General features: G+C 36.5%; 2 protein-coding genes across 2 annotated transcripts in view; both read left to right on the forward strand.

Moving 5' to 3' along the window:
• The first annotated feature begins 333 nt into the window (after positions 1 to 333).
• Positions 334 to 9,182, forward strand: flvcr1 (FLVCR choline and heme transporter 1). Its single transcript, XM_065256159.2, has 10 exons — positions 334 to 1,315; positions 1,817 to 1,961; positions 3,364 to 3,504; positions 4,438 to 4,505; positions 5,212 to 5,315; positions 5,546 to 5,656; positions 6,016 to 6,121; positions 6,319 to 6,430; positions 6,538 to 6,602; positions 6,950 to 9,182. Exons 1-10 carry the CDS (start codon positions 650 to 652, stop codon positions 7,016 to 7,018), a joined length of 1,587 nt encoding a protein of 528 aa, XP_065112231.2. The 5' UTR covers positions 334 to 649; the 3' UTR covers positions 7,019 to 9,182.
• A 2,279-nt stretch (positions 9,183 to 11,461) lies between these two features.
• Positions 11,462 to 19,392, forward strand: part of vash2 (vasohibin 2) — a 33,510-nt gene continuing 25,579 nt past the window's right edge. Inside the window, exons 1-4 of the mRNA XM_065256163.2 lie at positions 11,462 to 12,419; positions 17,523 to 17,611; positions 17,898 to 17,954; positions 19,124 to 19,198. Of these exons, the coding sequence (XP_065112235.1) occupies positions 12,105 to 12,419; positions 17,523 to 17,611; positions 17,898 to 17,954; positions 19,124 to 19,198 (536 nt within the window). The 5' untranslated portion in view covers positions 11,462 to 12,104. The remainder of the gene's footprint in view (positions 12,420 to 17,522; positions 17,612 to 17,897; positions 17,955 to 19,123; positions 19,199 to 19,392) is intronic.

Genomic DNA, 19,392 nt, shown 5'->3' on the forward strand with positions numbered 1-19,392 from the left:
ATTACTATAATATACTATAATTTTGTATAGTTAACTATAAAACAAGTATACCACAGTATTTATACGTGCATAAAAAAATACAAATATAAAGATTATGTTCTAATGTCACTTTGGATGTGATATGCACAAATGTAAATGTAGTGTTCAATAATAGGTGCATAAATCAATTAAAAATATTTGAAAATGTGCTTCTTGCCTTTTTCATCACGCCATGTGAGTGATTTAACGCTTTCAATGCTCCACGATGGAAGCGTACTTATAATAGAGGGGGAGGGAACAGACGGAAGCTAGGCTTCGCCCTCTTTGCCCCTCCCCATCTGCAATCCCATTGGTCCAACCGTCCGTATAATACCGCTTACAGTAGTGACGGGCAAGCATGCATAGTAAGCGAATAGAAGAGGATTGCGCACATCACGCCATCATAATCTTCCACATGTACAAGCCGGTAGTAGTCGAAAACGTGGGTGGTGCTATTAATTGACAATTGCATTTGAGTTATTATCAAGTGCGTGCTTAAACTGTTTGACACATATACTTCTTTAACACTTACGGATCCAGGAAATGTTCAATAGCGTTACAAATGTGTCGGATACAATCTAGCGCGCGGCCAGCTCGTTTCATCTAAACTGTACTTGTCATCATAATCATAATGGTAGCGGGAGAGTTGCTTCAAGAACAACATATTTTGCCCGACAAAACACCTGGCGGGAGTGTCACTGCCTGCGAGACGCCTGATGGAGGAAATACAGAACACTACAAGACGCTTTCCAATGGCTCCGTTCATATAACTTTGGATCCAAAGGTGCTGGAGCAGGAGCTTCCAGCACCGGATGAAAAAGACGCGATGCTACCCGACGACCAGAATAAACCTTTGGAAACCAAACGGTACTTGTCGAGGTTCGCTGTACTGGCGGTGTTCAGCCTTTATTCGCTCGTCAACGCCTTTCAGTGGATCCAATACGGCATCATCGCAAACATCTTCACGAACTATTATAATGTATCAGACGTGATGGTTGACTGGCTCTCCGTGGTCTATATGGTCGCGTACGTGCCCTTGATCTTCCCCGCTACATGGCTGTTGGATAAAAAGGGACTGAGGATGACAGCGTTATTAGGGGCCGGGCTGAATGCAGTGGGGGCTTGGGTGAAATGCGCCAGCGTGGGTCCTAATCTCTTTTGGGTCACCATGACCGCACAGATTATATGTTCTGTGGCACAGGTGTTTATTTTGGGACTCCCCTCCAGAATCGCATCGGTGTGGTTCGGGCCCAGTGAAGTTTCCACGGCGTGTGCCACTGCTGTGTTAGGCAATCAGGTGTGTATCATAAAAGCACGTGAAATGACGTGTCTTATAGCGATAATTTAGTTAAATATTACATTTGCATCACCTATGGAACACACACACACTTTACACGTTACTAATGTGGTAACCATAGAAACAATCACAGACATTTTGATGGACTTAATGGTTATAATGGGAACTGCATTGGTTTTAATAGAAACTATAATGGGTCCCCCTGGTAATGTGTTGGGTCCTATTGGTGGGAGAATAAGATCATACAGAACACCATCCTACTAGAATAGAATCCAAAAACAAGGAATTTAATAATGGTTTAAATGCAAACTAACAGTGATAATGTATGAAACTATATTAATGTGGTACATTTTAGTGGTAACAAACCTAAAGCTTTCTTATTCAAATACACATATAAATATGACCTGAAATACTTGTATTACTTTTGCCTAAAGATTGTATGTATATGCTAAATAATGTGTAAGAGAAACCTTATTAATGTCTTCTGCGTTTTCCTTTCAGCTTGGTGTGGCTATTGGTTTCCTGCTGCCACCTGTTCTGGTTCCCAATACTGCAGATGACAAAGAGCTCATGGGCCACAACATCAGCATAATGTTTTATGGGACAGCTGCAATTTCAACTCTGCTCTTCTTTTTAACTGTATTTGGTAAGTGTCCGCATTGCGTGTGAAGTTCGAACTTTGCTCTAACAATTGAAAGACAGAGGCTAACGAAGAATTTATGCACTAGGGGACATGACGATTGTTAATACTTGTATGAATGTTTGTTTTCCTTATCTAAGCATGTGATGCAAATTGACCTCATCCTTAGTTTGCATACTGTTATTAGAGCATGCAATACAGAGAAAAGTAAATCAATGGGTTGATATGGAACACACTAGAGGTGTATTTATAAGTTAAAACCAGCAGTGTCTAATGTAGAAAATGCATATTTTATTTATATGAGGTCATCTGATCATTAGAACAAACACTATTATACACATGGGCAGCAATGTGGGGGCAACAATATTTTAAAGAGTATTAAAAAAATACAACTATACAGCTCATCCTTCAAAATGATTTTCAAAGTTAATTTGACAAGCCATATAAAATTTACATGTGCAAATGTGTGTTTTTGTGGAACACTTTCATGTGAATCCCATGTAAATTCCTACTTAAAAAGTCATTGGGATCACACAGGAAACATGTGGTGATACCTTATGCACACTTCAGATTCAGAATAAAAGCTACAAAAATGGTCCTTATTATATGAAGAGTTTCGTTGCAAAACGAGAGAGTTTTTTTATTTTTCAGAAATCTCGTTTTTTGGTTGTGCATTCCAATTAATATCAATTCAACTGCAGTTGGTTTGTTTTGATTTAAACCTTTATAACCTTCATAACTAAATACAGCTAAGTAGCACCATAAAACAAAGTACTAACATGATAACATATTAATAAACATGTTTTGACAAAAATGTTAAAAACGGAGTTATCTCGTTTTGCAACAAAACTCTTAAATGTACAATTGTGGTACAGATATGTATACCTTTCAGCATTGGTTACATTGAGATTGGTTGTGTGTGTGTGGGGGGGGTGGTTGAGGGCTAACATGTTTAATACTGATGACCACAAAGCCACTTGTGTGTTTCAATAACATGTTTAAAGCTGTGCAAGAGGTTGAACCAAAATATTTTATAAAGAGCTTCTGAATTTGCATTAAATGATGCAAATCTATGAATCTGATACCCTACATGCATTTGTTGCACATGCCATCCTGCACAATTGATCAAACTTATAGAAAAGGACGTTATAAGAATCATATAACCTTCTTGACTTAGCCCAATTTAAATCCTGCCTTTGAGGTACATATCTGCACATTAATAAGCACATTTAGGTACAAAATTGTACTGTTTGAAAAGGTACTGCCTGAGTGACAACTTCTGTACCTTTTTCTCAGAGTGCACATGTGATATGTTTTTCACCACATTCTTGTGTTTTCTTTCTGTAATTCACAAAAGTTCAGACCTGGTTTAGGAGTAAACCCGATGTTCTCACCTTCTTTTTGTCAGTCATTAAGGACAAACCTCCACTTCCACCCAGCAAGGCCCAAGCTGTACTCTGCGGAATACCTGATGAAGATTATTCATACAAGAAGTCCATCATCAACCTCTTCAAGAACAAGCCATTCATTCTGCTTCTCATTTCTTATGGTAAAAAAGCTAATTGTTTAACTTTTCTTAGTCTATATGTGTGCATGGTAATAGAGAAAAACACCTTTAAAGGCATAGTTCGGCCAAAAATGATATTAAACCCATGATTTACTCACCCCCAAGCTGTTCGAGATGCATAAGTCCATCATTTTTCAGACAAACACATTTTCAGTTGTTTAAGAAAATGTCTTAGATGTTTCAGTTAATCAAATGTAAAGTTATGGGGTCCATGTCATTCAAGTCCAAAAAATGTGCATCCATCCTTCACAAAATAAATCCAAACGGCTCCACGATGATAAACAAAGGCCTTCTTAGGGTAATCCGTGCCGTTTTGTTGAAGAAATATCCAAATTTAAAACTTTATAATTGAAAATAACTAGCTTCCGGTAACTCCGCCATCTTAGTTATGTCCGCATTCAAGATGAGAGCGTACGCAGTTCATGGAGGGTTCTGGGCTGCTGCTCTGTGCCCCCGCTCTCCGAATTTGTCATACGTCACGACGCTGATACTCTCTCCTGAATACAGAGAAGTCTAAGAGGGCGGCGTTACCGGAAGGAAGTTATTTTCTTTTATAAAGTTTTAAATATGGAAATTTCTACAACAAAATAGCACAGATCACTCTTTGTTTATCATCGTGGAGCTGTTTTGATTTATGTTGTGAAGAATGAATGCACATTTTTTCTAAAATAACAGAAAATGTGTTGTCTGAAAAATGATGGACACATGCATCGCGGATGGCTTGAGGGTGAGTAAATCATGGGTTTAATATCATTTTTGGTTGAACTTTCCCTTAAAGTGAATTTTTTTCCCCCCTTAATAATTCATGTTATTTTAAAATGAATGCAGCTAAAAACCCAACTAATTCTTCAGTCTTTTAAACATTAGCAAACAGTCAAGTGTTTTAAAAATGTCACATTTCTAAACCTCTTGCAGGCATTATGACGGGCACATTCTACTCCGTATCTACCCTCTTAAATCGAATGATAATTACTCACTATCCGGTAAGTGAACTTTGATAAACTCAGCTGCAGTGAAACTGACATGAATTAGACCATTGTATATGGCTCTGAGACTCTTTGAGCAGATAAACCATGGTACTTATTTTACGGGATGGTCACTGATTTATTGTGCTGGCTCTTGCAGTCCATTAGCCACTTTTCTGCATGCCTGGTACTCACGAAAGAGTCCAAATTTAAAAGACATTTGGTTCTGTACACACATAATATTTGGCAGGCTTTCCCACCAGGCTTATATTTTGGGGACTGCTGCACACACCATGTGACATTACTTACCTTGCTCCTATCTCTGGTAGTGATTGTAAAAGCAAAATGTAGACAAAGCTGAAAGTTCACAATGAGGCCTGTGCAATTGCCTTTGTAAGCATTCAGTCCCACAATCTTGACATAAAAAATAGCTGGAGGACACAAATTCCAGCATTTTAAACAACCTTATAAAATCATCTTAAGCTGTCTTACCTGTTTTCAGCATGTACTTTTTGTCTTCTTGCTTCTTTCAGGACCTTGCTTATTTAGATGAAATATTTAGATGTTGCTTTATTTAGATGTTGAATTAAATATGGCAGCTGTCCTGAGTCCTGACTAAGGTCCATTCTGCTGAATATACAGTAACGCAATGGCCGACTGTACAATAAGCTGCAGATTTTGTAGTATATGATCTAACTCCTATGATCTACATCTTTAATTTTAGGGTGAAGAGTTAAATGCTGGTAGAATTGGCTTGACTTTGGTGGTGGCTGGAATGGTTGGCTCAATACTCTGTGGACTCTGGCTGGATCGTACTAAAACTTATAAGTATGTGTGTTGATGACTTTACTAATAGGAATCTTTCTTCCAGTATTTTCATTTCAATTTACTAGAAATGGCTTTGTACTTTCATATATGTGTCAGATTATCTGGATTAGTAGCTGGTAATCTTTAAATCTTTTTACACTTGGTTGAGTAAAATACTTTCAAATAGGATTAACCCTTTTCACTTTCATTAAACTCAGACCTTAAGTTGTTGAATTTTTCTCACTCTTTAGAATGACCACATTGATCGTCTACATCTTGTCCTTCGTTGGAATGGTCGTGTTCACATTCACTCTGGATTTGGGATATTTGCTTGTGATCTTCATAAATGCTGGAGTTCTCGGGTAAGCCTGCTTGAGCCTTACTGTAAAAACAAACATGTTGTTCCTTCGTTCGTCTCTCACACATTGTTCATATGAACACCCGGTTCATGAAGGGATCTTAACAATATTTATTTTAATACATAATATAAATGTTTTAGAACATTTTGTTACAGATCTGTTTGAAGCATTTTAATAGAAGTTCAATGATAAAGTGCTTTCTATTGTCCAAGTTGAGTTTTCAAAGCCACAGCAGGAGTCAGGTGTTTTAACTTGCTATTGTTATTCGACGTAATTAAACATGTTTGTGCATGCTTTATGTTAGCTTAACTTTTTACTCAGTGTGTCGTGTCTCACGTTACTTCCTTTTTTGTTTCCGTAAGGTTTTTTATGACCGGTTATCTTCCCATTGGCTTTGAGTTTGGGGTCGAAATCACCTACCCGGAGTCTGAGGGCACGTCCTCTGGTCTTCTGAATGCATTCGCACAGGTACATTAGATTCATTACATGTAGTGAGCCGGTTATATAAGATGCTAAAGTCATGTACGCCTATATTTGATGAACATTTTTTGTTTGCCTTTTTTTTCCCTCTGTGTTGTTGACTAACAGGTTTACATTCCTTATAAATGAATCATTCACTATAAATGAGTCATAGATTTTTACTGTACTGTCTTTTTTATTTGTAGGTTTTTGGGATTATTTTTACTCTCATCCAAGGACAGCTCATCACCGATTACAACCCACTCATCGGAAACATTTTCTTGTGCGCTTGGACCTTCCTAGGCATCATTCTAACAGGTTACTATTTTTTTTAGAGGACACCTACTTTACATCTCCAAATCTCCAACTGATATGCAAGCATTATCGATGAACGACTGTATGAATGTATCTTGTTGTTTTTACAGCTTTGATTAAATCAGACCTCAAAAGGCACAACATCAATGTGGGCAACACTGACAAAGGGCAAGCAGTAAGTCAAACATCTCTTTTTTATGCGTCTTTAGATGTTACATTCACAAAGACCATTGTTCTTTTAATCATTGTAACTTTTGTGAAATTAAAAGGTGTATCTGATAATGTAAAGATATATATATCAGTGTTTTTAAGATTAAAGTCAAAAGAGACAAAAGCCAAGTAGTGAGATATCTGAGACCAAACAAAGCTCATCAAAAGGGAATATTCACGTACAATTTGAAAATAAAGTGTTGTTTTAAATGGCGTTATACAAAATGATATATAAAAAATGAATATAAAAAGAGGCACAGCAATGTTGGACATGTTAGATCTCAACTCTGCATGTGTTTTTGTTCCTTTAAGGTTCCTGAAGAGAAAGAACCCTGTGCTGCCAAACTGGAATCCAGTTTACCTCATGACACCTCACTGTAAATGTTTATAAACAGCACATGAAACATCACAAAAAACAGATTATAGACTTTCCTGAGATTACTTGAAATTAGGGATGTTCATATTGACCGGTTAACCGAAGGTAAGAATTTATGACCGATTAATATTATACGTTTTAAAAGACGAACAGTGTCGACACGTCCCTACAGACATTTCACCACTTTTCTATCCTTAAAGGGGACATATTATGAAAATCTGACTTTTTCCATGTTTAAGTGCTATAATTCGGTCCCCAGTGCTTCTATCAACCTAGAAAATGTGAAAAAGATCAACCCAATAACTTAGTTTTGGTGAACCATTTTCTGCAAGCATGTGAAAAAATAGCTTATTGAAATTTTGCTCCCCTTGTGATGTCAGAAGGGGATAATACGCCCCTTAATCTGCACTATCCAACCACAGCACTTCCATAAAGAGCAGAGCTCAGCTCATTTGCATTAAAAACAGGCAAATTTTTGCTCACACCTACAAGGTGGCAATTTTAACGTGTTATAATAAATTATCTATATTGTATTTTGAGCTAAATATTCACATATGTACTCTGGGGACACCAAAGATTTATTTTACATCCCTAAAAAAGTATTGTAAAATGTCCCCTTTAATTTGTGAATGGCCTGTAAATGACACAAATCAGTGCTGCCCTGTTGGTCTGGTAAAGTAATCATTTGTAGGAGAAATCATTTGTATTGCATATGTGTGCGTACTTGAGTATAGTTTGAAAGTTGCACAGAGACGAGCGCGTGTTCACAAAACATCTCTCTTTTTGCACAAACAAACAAAAAAAGAAGATGCAAAAGCATAACTTTTTTTGAAATGTGTCCTGCTTTAGAAATAATCACTGTGGTAGATGAAAAGAGACAATTTGGCATCTTTGGATATTAATCCTCTGGACATTATCATATGTCTGGCAACACTAAATGTGCCGTAAATCCTGGTTCTGATGTTGATCTGTTGCTGCTGTTTGCACATTAAAATTAAAATTAAATGTTTGTATTGTTTACCGTGTCTTAGACAGCCGTCAACTGTATGTTTACTCAATGACAATTTAATATTAAAATTGCATCAGTTAACGGTTAATGTTCGGTTATCAAGCCGTGGTTTTCGGTCGGGAAAATGAACTGAAATGAACATCCCTACTTGAAATCTCATTTTTGCTGTAATGTAGTAATAGTCAGTAATGTAGTAAAGTTGCCAGTGATGTTTGTTTACAGTTCAAACAATCTGGGCTGTAAAATGTGGATAAAGAATTATTTTAATAACAGAACATGCATGGGACGTTTTATCCATTTCAAGAACTATGGACCAAATATGGGATGTTGATACTGGTAATGCCTATATGTACAATCCTGTTTGTGTGAGAAAGACAGCACAGTAGTGTATTTGTGTGTTTGCGTTGTTTCAGTGGACCTGTCCGAGTGTGGTACCATTATACGGGTGCATCTGATTGTAATATTTACATTTTAGGTGTCCCTATACCATTTAAAGTATTTTGTAAACTCAAAATGCTGAGTTATGCACAATGGTAACGCACAAAACAATGTAAAGGCATATCAAGTGCTCGTGCTACTAAACTGCTTTTAAGCTTTCATTGCAGTGATAAATTATCACGTTTTCTGATCAGTAACAAAGACTGGAGTATCAGATTATGCTTGTCTTACTGGTTTATAAATAGCACAAATCAAACCAACCCATAAGCGTATGTTAGTTTAAAGGAATGTGACTTGGTTAGGTTTATGATAGTAAGATTTTTTTTATATGTGGTAAAAAAATCACATTAATTTTAATTCCAGTGTTTTATAAACCTAGTTTTGCTTTTTTAAGTAACTAACTGTTGTATTTTAGATGCATATTTATTGGGAAAAAAATGCCTTTTTTGTAAATTGTTCTTATTTATACATTTTTGCTTTAGATTTTTACTGTTGCTATACAGTGCTCTTCGCTTATTAAAAGCGGCTATGTGGCTGATTGTAAATGATGCTGGGAAATTTACTGTAAGCTTAAACATATGTAAATGGAATCACATATGTTTTAAGGCAGCAGCACGAAGAAGCAAAACTTGAGACTTTCCAATTATTCGCATTACACTCCAAACATTGAAGGAATGTTTCATGGTTCCATAATTTCTGTAAATAATAAAAGGCTAAAGTTTGCTGTGTGGCTGATGCATTTCTTTGGATGAAGGGAAGGGAATAACCACCACTTATTGTTATTTATTACAAAGTATTAAAGAGCACCAATGGTCCAATTCATAATTTTACATTTCCTTTGGTGTGTAGGTATTAGCAGTGTTGGGGGTAACCCATTAAAAGTAACGTGCATAACGCATTACTTTTAAATGTACATGGTAATATTTGAGCTACTTTTTAAAAAAAAGTAATGTGAGTTACTTTTCAGTTTAATTAATTAAATTTAATAATAAAATAAATTAAACTGAATATATTAGCGTAGATTTAGGCACTCTGTGCGCCTGAACATGCATGGGACGTTTTATCCATTTCAAGAACTATGGACCAAACAGTTTGAGTCAGAAACGGATATGGCAGGCCAGAGCTTGACATTTTTGCGATCATAAAACCACCTGCAAGGCCTGAAAGGGATCAAGCCTCAGCCAAATAAGAAAAAGTAACGCAAAAGTAATGATAGCATTACTTTCCATGAAAAGTAACTAAGTAACGCAAAAAGTTACTTTTCCCAACACTGGGTATTAGTACATGTTAACGATATGCAAAAGGTACAAGTTATTGTCTCCAACATAAATCTCTTTTCTTGGACTGCAACAAACACACGGATTGTAGGCAACATTTTACTTCCTGGGATTTATGATGTAAAGACCAACATTATCTTAATTCCTCTCACTTTGGACTCACAGACTCACTCTTGTTAGCATTGCATTGTGCGCGAATCTTTAAAACATGGTAAGGAGCGTCACATTTTCGGCTGAGGTCAGAGGTTTTCAGACCAATCACAACATACAGATTAGCTTGCCAATCAGGGAAACCGAGCTTATCAAGTTCATGTCTTTTAGGAAGAGAGTAAAATCTGGAGCTATAAAAATTTATGGTATGTGGAAAATAATGTTTTTTAGCCATGAACCACGCAAAAACACTTTGTATTTTACCAAATACACAAAATAATTTTTTTTTTAGCAACAATGAAATGGGTGTTGGATCAACTGGATTAAATGTTGAAAAACATCTAACTTTTATTAGAACCAGTGACAAGGCTAAGGCCAGGTGGCATAAATCGTTATATCTTTAATAATGATCGCTCAAATACGCAACATTAAGAAATAGCCTAAATAACTATTTATATAGAATGTTTATCATTTGCACGTGTTTCTAAACCTTGCAAATGTTAACATTCAAGACATTTTAAACAATTTAAGCAGTGGCTAATATTCGTAAACGCATGCACAGACACGCGTTTCATAAAGCACACAAACACAGAATCTCTTTGCGCTTGACAGGACACAAAATTATCTAAAAATAAGAAATGTGTGTCAGTGTATGGATCCGATTCGGTCTAAATAAGATTAATTGTTTAATTTATAGAAAATTAAGACAGTGTTATTATTCATTTGTCTCTATGTCTGTTCCTAAATACAGTTAGAGACTTTTTTTGTAACTTTGTTCTTTTCTGTGTATACTTATAATTTCTTGATTTGTTCTTATTTCCCTATTTCCCTTTTCCTTAATCCGTTTGTAAAATTATGTAATTTGAGAGTAGGCATAGGTCCACCATATTTTTTCCCGAGGTCCACTCAGTTTAAAATGTGTGGCCTTCACTGGCCTCACCACTGGATTCCCATAGCAGGGTTTCAAATTTAGACCTCTGGCGCCCTCTAGTGATCTATTGGAACAAATTCATATTTCTTTCAGCCGTTTAGAAATGCTTGTTCCTGACTGCTGAATAACGTCAATTTTTATAATTATTTTACATATAGGACAATATAAAAGAAAATAAAATACAATAAAAGCATCACGAAAGAAACAACGAATAGGCTGCTGTACATGTGATTATGTGAATTGCGGATGTGTGGTTTTGGTATGAATCCGTATAAATATGTAATTAAGATTGAGTAAGATCTCACTGATCACAACATAGAGCTTTTTTAATATTCTATTTATGTATTTATTTAAAGTATGTTTGTTTTTTAAAGTTATCAAATATTTTACCAGAGAGCAAAATCCACTCGATTCAAAATCTTTATTACTTTTATTTAAACATATTATATTATTTTTAATTGTATGATACACACAATCGCCTACAATTTAACAAATTAAATATAAAACAGACTGGCTACAAAACTCAGGGTCACGCCCACTTCCGCAATTTAAACCATTCGGTTGCCTTTAAATGGAATTGAACCCGCCTCGCTTTGTTGGTTTAGCCAATGAAAAATGTCGCAACGTGGTTGGCTGTCGCTCACAGAGATACAATAACACAGAACATTACAGAGAGAGAGTAACCATTTGTTGAGACCATTAGAGGGTACGGTTACACCCCTCCGAATAACATAGGCGGTTCAAAATTAGTACATAGTCAAACGTTATAAACTGTCTTCAGATTATTCCGCCCGTTATCCGCCGAGTCGGGCGCGTCCACGGTGCAAAGGATAAAGAAGTAACGTTATTAGGCTAGTTTCTGTGGCAGAACTCGTCCAGACGAAGACCCTCAACTGGACTGGACCATAGTCCCTCAGACGGACTGTTAGACACTCTGTTGGACTATCAGACCTTTAACGGGAACATCACACAGCAGTTTCACATTGGAGATCTGGAGCAGATCGGCTACAATATGCGGTACTGTACAACCTTGGGCACCTCCGTGGCTGCTTACTGTAAATACATTCATATGAACTGAATCAGCCAGAGCTTCCAGAAATGGTCGTTAACTGGATCAGTGTCAGCGCTATCCGAATTTTCACAGGTGAGCTGGACTGGGCCAGGTGGTTTCGGTACATTAATATGCAAGCATGCGGTGCAACACGTCTTTTTGTATGAATGCTGTGCAAGCGTAAGTGATCTGGGGATAAGCAAGGGAAACTCCCCGGTTAAAGACTTCTGAAACAATGACCGGACCGAACACCGCAACCAGCGGCTCCACGGCCAAGGTCAGCAGATCCGGTCGGTCCAAAAGCACCAGTACCTACCGTCATAGTACCGGTCTGTCTGCCGAATCCTCCCAGTCCAATGGCGCAAACAGCGCCGGCAGGTCGTCCGGTGAGGAAGACGAGAAGGACGGAGGGGTTCCTTTTTATGTAAACAGGACGGGATTTCCTATAGACAGTGTCACCTGGGACAGAATGTGGTCTCATGTAGCCAAAGTTCACCCTGATGGACAAGACATGGTTGAGAGAATAAGGAATGCAACACACCTCCCTAAAGTAAGTTGAACCGAGAGAGCATTTTTGCCAACTGTTTTGCCTTGGTAAAGAAGACACGGTGTTATAACATGGTTTATTTGGACATGTACACTATGGTAATCCCATAGTTACCCATGGTATGGCAATATTGTAGTACCACAGTACTTGTTTGAACAGTATAGTTGTATTATGAAAATTACGGTAAGGTGTCAAAAAGGTTCCAATTTTTGGTTACCAAAAGAGACATTCATTTAAAGTTTTTAAAGAAACATATTTTCTTACCTTTAAAAACTCCAAAATACCTTTTTCCACTATAAATAACCTTTAGTACATACCCACAAAGATCTTTTCATGAACCCCCTTTTTAAAGAGTGTACGTGGGTGCAGAATGCTGCAGGAATGTTGATCAAATTGAACCTCAAAGTTGGCCAACGAAAGATCCGAGTCATTTAGGAAAGGTATTCAATAAATAAAGGGCATCATAAAACTGTTAGCTATGTGACCCAGATTCCAATGTGGACAGATCTACTTATCCCTATGGCATTCAACAATGTGTCACATTGTCCCTTGTGGTATAATTTAATTACAAACCAGGCAAATAAGAAATCTGATCGAACCTATGACAGCTGCATATAGATTCCTCTGTTTATTCAGATAAGATTATTATATACACATCTATAGAGAGACCAAATAGATTATGTTAGAAATGATCGTAATGTGTGACATTTCATAGGGGAATTGTAGAATTTGGTCAAAATAATGCCATGACCTCTAAACACAAGGTCTGGCGACCCTTGATATAGTTTTAAAAAAATAAATAAAATGACATTAGCGGATAAAGTGACTCTTAATTACAGACTATGTAGTTCCTTAGTGTTCAAACAAGCAGTATTTATAGCATTAAGCTGTATGATTATAGCAGCTGTATGCTGTATGTCTTTCTTATTTAACACAGTTGTTCCTTCCTGTGCTGATGAGTGCAAAACAAATGCATCCAAATGGCCAAAAGTGTTTATTTGTCCCCCCAGATGTTATAGTGATTTATTTCTCACCAGCAGTTGTTGAACAGGTGCATAGAGTTGAATCATCAGATCAGACAGATTAGGAGTCAGTCGGACAACTGGAGCGTAAGCCAGACGCTCTGCTTAAATCCTGATGGACAGAGAGTCACAGTCTTATTGAGGAAAACACAAGTGCCTTCATTGACAAAGATTCAGTACATTACATTTATACACTTTTATCCAAAGCAATACAATTTATCAGTATATGTTTACTAGGATCGAACCCAAGACATTTTGCGACAGCCACAACAAAACGCTTTCTCAATTGAGCTACAGGAACTCTCAGATTGTCCTGTGGTGGTAACCTTGGATGCGAGGACACTGCAGTTATATGCAAACAAATCGCATACCAGCGGTATCCATCTTAAACAATATTGGAAAATTATGTAATAAAACATAAAACACCTTTTTGTTGTGTTTGTCTATAGTCTTTTGGATTTGAGAGATTGACATAATCCATTATTTAGATTTGCTGGGATAATCAATCCAGTTGTTTAGTGTTTTAAATGGATAGTTCCAGTTCACCCAAAAATGAAAATAATGTCATTAATGACTAGCCATCATGTCGTTCTAAACTTCTAAAACCTCTGTTTATCCTCAGAACACAGTTTAAGATGTTTTATATTTAGTCCTGTTGACCCTTCACTGAAAATCTATACATGGTATACTGTCCATGTCCAGAAAGGTAATAAAAATATCATCAAGTAGTCCATGTGACATCAGTGGGTCAGTTGGAATGAGATGAGATGAGATTTTGGTCCAAAAGTAACAAAAATTACGACATTATTCAGCATTGTCTTGTCTTCAGCGTCTGTTGTGAAGGGCATGCGCGAGACTAGAGTCACATGACTGCAGTGACGCGGATGACATGTTATCCTCAGACATGTTTGCAAAGTTTTTTCCAAACTTACAGCGTGCATCTCCCTCCGACTGTAAACGAAACCTGGGCGCACAAAAAAGCAAAAAAAAAAACAGCTGGGGCGCACCACATAACACGTCAGCCGTGTCATACATCATCCCCGTCACTTTAGTCTCGCGCATACACTTCCCAAGTGCTGAATAAAGTCGTAATTTTTGTCAACAAGCTCTCGGACTAAATCTAAAACATATTAAACTGTGTTCCGAAGATGAACGGAGGTCTTACGAGTTTGGAACGACATGAGGGTGAGTCAATAATGACATTATTTTCATTTTTGGGTGAACTAGCGCTTTAACTTTTACACCAACCAAACCACTAGGCTATAGCATGAAAAAGTCAGATATAACAAACTGATAGTTTATTAAATAACTGTGTGAAGGCACTCTGTTGTATAATGTCTGTTGTTTTTCTCTGTGTAAATGAATGAATACTTGGCAAAACAATATAAAATCTGTAGCAAGTATCATTTGGCATTTAGCGTTGGCTTGTTGATTGTATGCATCCAGTTCATATTCATTGAAAATCAAAACCATTAACAAAATTTCAGATAAATCAAGTGAAACAGAGCGGTAATGGAATCAGCCTATAGAGTATATATTTTGGTGCATACCCAAAAAATACTAGCATTTGTTAGTATTATATACCACTAACTACTTTAAAGATATAAAATCCTAACATAACTAAATGGTACACATCTATATACAGACAGATTTTCTGGGAGGGTTGTAGTGTCATCTATAGTCAGTCTCAAGTTTCGGTACAGTCCCATGAGTGGTCAGAGGTCATCTAACAGCTCTGTGGTTGTGAAGGGTGTCCTATTTTTTGTTGACCTCTTTTCAGGGTAGGATAGACCCAATTGAGATGAAAGCCAATGGAGGAGATTTTATAGTCCTCGGACTGTCAAAATCAATATTCAGAGTGATTTTGCATCTAGACACAGTTTTCAAAATGTACCATGCATCAAACACTGAATTTAAACTAAACCAGTTACCAGTTTTGTGATAAGATCATTGAGAACAGATGGGTCACAGTCCAAAAATAGGGGTGCGGGTTTCTTCAAAGAATTATTACACTGTTCACAAACTTTTTGAACGTTTTAATGAAGCTTTAGGATCATGTGACATTTATAACACCTCAATATAGCAGCTCAGATATAGCACCTCCGATCAACAGCGTTGGTATTCTGCTGTCATAGCATTGCTGCAGTATTTCTGTTTTTGTATCGGGCTGCAAAAGTCAGCACAAGACAAGATAACACTTCTCTTCTTTAAGAAACTACAGTCTTTCATTCCTCGGCATTGAGCAGAGAGAGATAAAGAGGAAACTGGATTTTAACTCTCATTTCCTCATCCGACTCTGATGGTAGAGCTTATTAAAAATATGTACTTATAATAGTTCTTTATGTAAAAAAATGTGTTGTAAAAATATATATTTTTAATTATCTCGAGGTTTGTGTGAAAGACATTTTTTTTTTGTTCGTCTCTTGACGGGCTATACAGTTAAAAGTGTTTGACATTGTATACATGCCAATAATCAGTCATGTTTCGATGTTTCGACATTTCAAGCATCAGATTCAATCTGATTGATGTGTCATTAAAGTTTATGTTTTTATTATTGTGAAACTCCTGCTGGATTTTAAAGGATTAGATTGTGACATCCCAGCAAGCAATTTAGGCTAAAACAAGGCAAATTTGGGCTGCCAGTGAAAGTCTAATAGACGTCTAACCATAGCTCAAGAATAGACGATGCGTATACTTTTAAAACATGTAAAAGAAATGAAACCAAACACCTTGAATACCTATTGACTTTGCTAACATGATGGAATATCATACATCTTCAAGTGATGGAATATCATACATCTTTTTTACATAAAGAACTATTACCAAATTCAAGGTTATTAAAAGGTAGATGTATCCCAGCAAGCAAAAACCAAGACGTTGAAATGATGGCTAACTATAGACCCAATATAGACCGGCCATGAGTAACCCACTTCTACCCTAAATAGCCTTGAATTTGGTTACATGCCATTTTTGCCAAAATAACTTGAAGATGTATTATATTCCAACATGTAGGCAAAGTCAACAGGTGTTCAAGGTTTCATTTGTTTTGTTTTAAACTTATACGTGTCGTCTATTGTTGGGCTATGGTAGACGTCTATTAGATTTTCACTGACAGCCCAAATTTAGCCTGGTTTTAGCCCAAATTGCTTGCTGGGATGTTACTCACAGCCAGACTATATGCAAAAGTCTTAGGCCACCATCACCAGACTTGTTGTTTTAGAAGTTTTAATGTCCTTCCATATTTATTTTTCAATCTATTTTATCAAGATACAAACAGAAAATACAGGAAATATAAAAAAAAACACAGGACTAAATGCCTTTTTTAGTCTTTGTCAGTGTTCAGTGTGACCTCTCTTGAACGTTTTTGAGCAGAATGAAGTAAAAATACTTCTTTTTTCAAAATTGGAAATTAGGATTTAATTTTATTTTGGTTTAAGAGATCCTGCAGTTTCCTGCTATTGCTCAAGTGGATGGGGAGTTTACCCTAAACACTTGACACATCAGTTTACATTTTTATACAGTGTTTAATACTGTATACACATTTCCTGTATTTCCTGGATGTATTATATTAAAGAGACTGAGAAACAATTATATATGATCACTAAAACAACAAATCTAATTCTGGCATGGTGACCTAAGACTTTTGCACAGTACTTTATATGGCCATCATTTCACTGTCTAAGTTTTTGCTTGCTTGGATGTCTATGTTTTGGATCCATGTCTCTTCCTTATTAAGGGATTGTTTATACAAAATATCCATAATAAACATTTGTCTTCTGGGCGTGTGGAGGATACATCCAGTTCATCCTTAAAATTTGGGATCTTTTTAAGCAGTATAAACAATACACTCAACCCAGCGTTGGTTTAAAAAGTGACAAACCCAGCAGTTGGATTAAATTAACCCTGAAAAATGTAATATTTGACCCAAAAATGGGTTTAAAAATAGCCCAGCATTTTGGGTTGAAACTACCTAGCACAGGTTAAATTAAAACCCATTGGCATGGCTTATAACCCGTTTGTCCCTTTTTTACATGATTTAAACACTGCTGTTATTTCACTATCTCCATCTCTGTATTTTTTCTAGCATCCCGTGCCATCGGTTCCAAACTTTAAGCCATCCATGTCAGTGCCTGATTGGCTGCACGCCGTCCAGAACTACATGAGAAACCTACAGTATCCTTTACCCTGCACACGCCGTTCATACTACAGTACGGTTTCATTCTTAGCTGCTGTGGGTATTTACGTTCATCATCGTGTGTGTGAGTAATATTTCAGTGTCAAAATTTCCTCCCAGAAATACATCTGTAAAGGGAAATGAGCATGAAGGTTTTAACAGGATATTGTTAGCAGCTGTGCGCTTAGACACGCATGAATCACAATGAAAAAAACAGGAAAAATGCGCTTCCTAAATGAGGCGAAAAAACTTCACGTCCTCACGTACCTCCTTAACTGCCAACAGATACAACCATACTGGAACTCAGTTCTTTGAGATAAAGAAAACGAGACCTCTGAGCGGGTGAGTCATGACATCATCCTGGCAATGAATACCCCTCTTCTTCCTGTTATTCTTGTACTCTTTTTCTAATTTTGCACTATTGAAAATACCCTTTTGTTTTTTCTCCAAAAAAACTGAAGGGCTTTTAGCACTGCTCCTAACCCTGGGTTAAAGCCAGGTACAACAGCATTTCACCCTGTGTTATAAAACCCTGCTTTGAAACAGAATTAGCACCACTTTTGCTGGGGTTTGCTGTATTTGTCAATGTTATTCATCCATTCATGTATATTTAATGTTATCGGGGTTTACAAATAAACAGTGTGTAAATATGAACAGTATGAAACCTGAGATGGAAAACGTGAAAACCCTTTAAGACCTTTTATCCAGACTTTTAGTTCGGTTTCCTGAACAGGGCTTATTCTAGTCCCAGACTAGAGCTGCCTTACTTTAAAACCATCTGGCCCTTACATACTGTATCTTAACATATCACTGCCATTTTTTGTCTCAAGATGCACACCATTTTTTTTTTTGTAGGGTATGTTTGTAAAAACTACTTAAATGTCCTAATATAGACCCAGTCCTGGATTAACCTAAACCCTGTCCGGGAAACCACCCCATAGTTAGACAACAGTTTTCGAGTGGTTGCTACTTTATAACAACAACAGTGTATCATATATTTATTTCTATTTAAATCAGTCAGTGTGTTACATTGATCCAGAGGTGTATAATACTTATGTATATAAGTAAAATTTTCCAAGCATCTGTGCTTTATCTGGAAAATCTGTGTTTGTCTTGGAAATTTTTTTACTTTTCTTTACTAAAAAATGTTCACTACATTCTAAAGCATAGAATCATACTGTGTATTCATTATATATTGCATATTAAAATTGATTTAATGCCTAATTACATATAAATTGTGCACTTTTACTTTCTTGAGTAAAAGTACGATTTTTTTTACTTAAGTAAAAGTAAAATTACTAGATGTTTAATGTACTTAAATATTAAATATAAACCAAAAACTTGAAATTATGAAATGTAGTGGAGTAAAAATTATGATAATATGTTTTGGAATGTATGTTTTCCAAAGAAAAACACTGATAAAATAAGAATAACTGAAAATGTACTTTTATGTAGAAAGTAAAAATACTTAAGTACTATACAACTCTCTAATCTGTTTTTCTGTCCTTCAGGTTGATGGAGACCGCCAGAGAGATGATACGGGAATCACTTCCCATTAAATGCCTTGAAGCAGTTATCCTTGGAATGTATCCTTGCAACTCACTTTCTTTCTTAATACACTGGTGAAATCCCACAGGCCTGCATCACTGTTATAGGATTTTATCTAGACGTCAGAATACGATAGAAAGTCGGGTTTAGCCATTTTAACTTGCCCAGTATGCAATAAACTTAAACACATCGCAGCATCCTAACATAAACCACTGGCTTTAAAATAAACCAT

Source organism: Paramisgurnus dabryanus, chromosome 12, assembly GCF_030506205.2.
Source record: "Paramisgurnus dabryanus chromosome 12, PD_genome_1.1, whole genome shotgun sequence".
NCBI lineage: Eukaryota > Metazoa > Chordata > Actinopteri > Cypriniformes > Cobitidae > Paramisgurnus > Paramisgurnus dabryanus.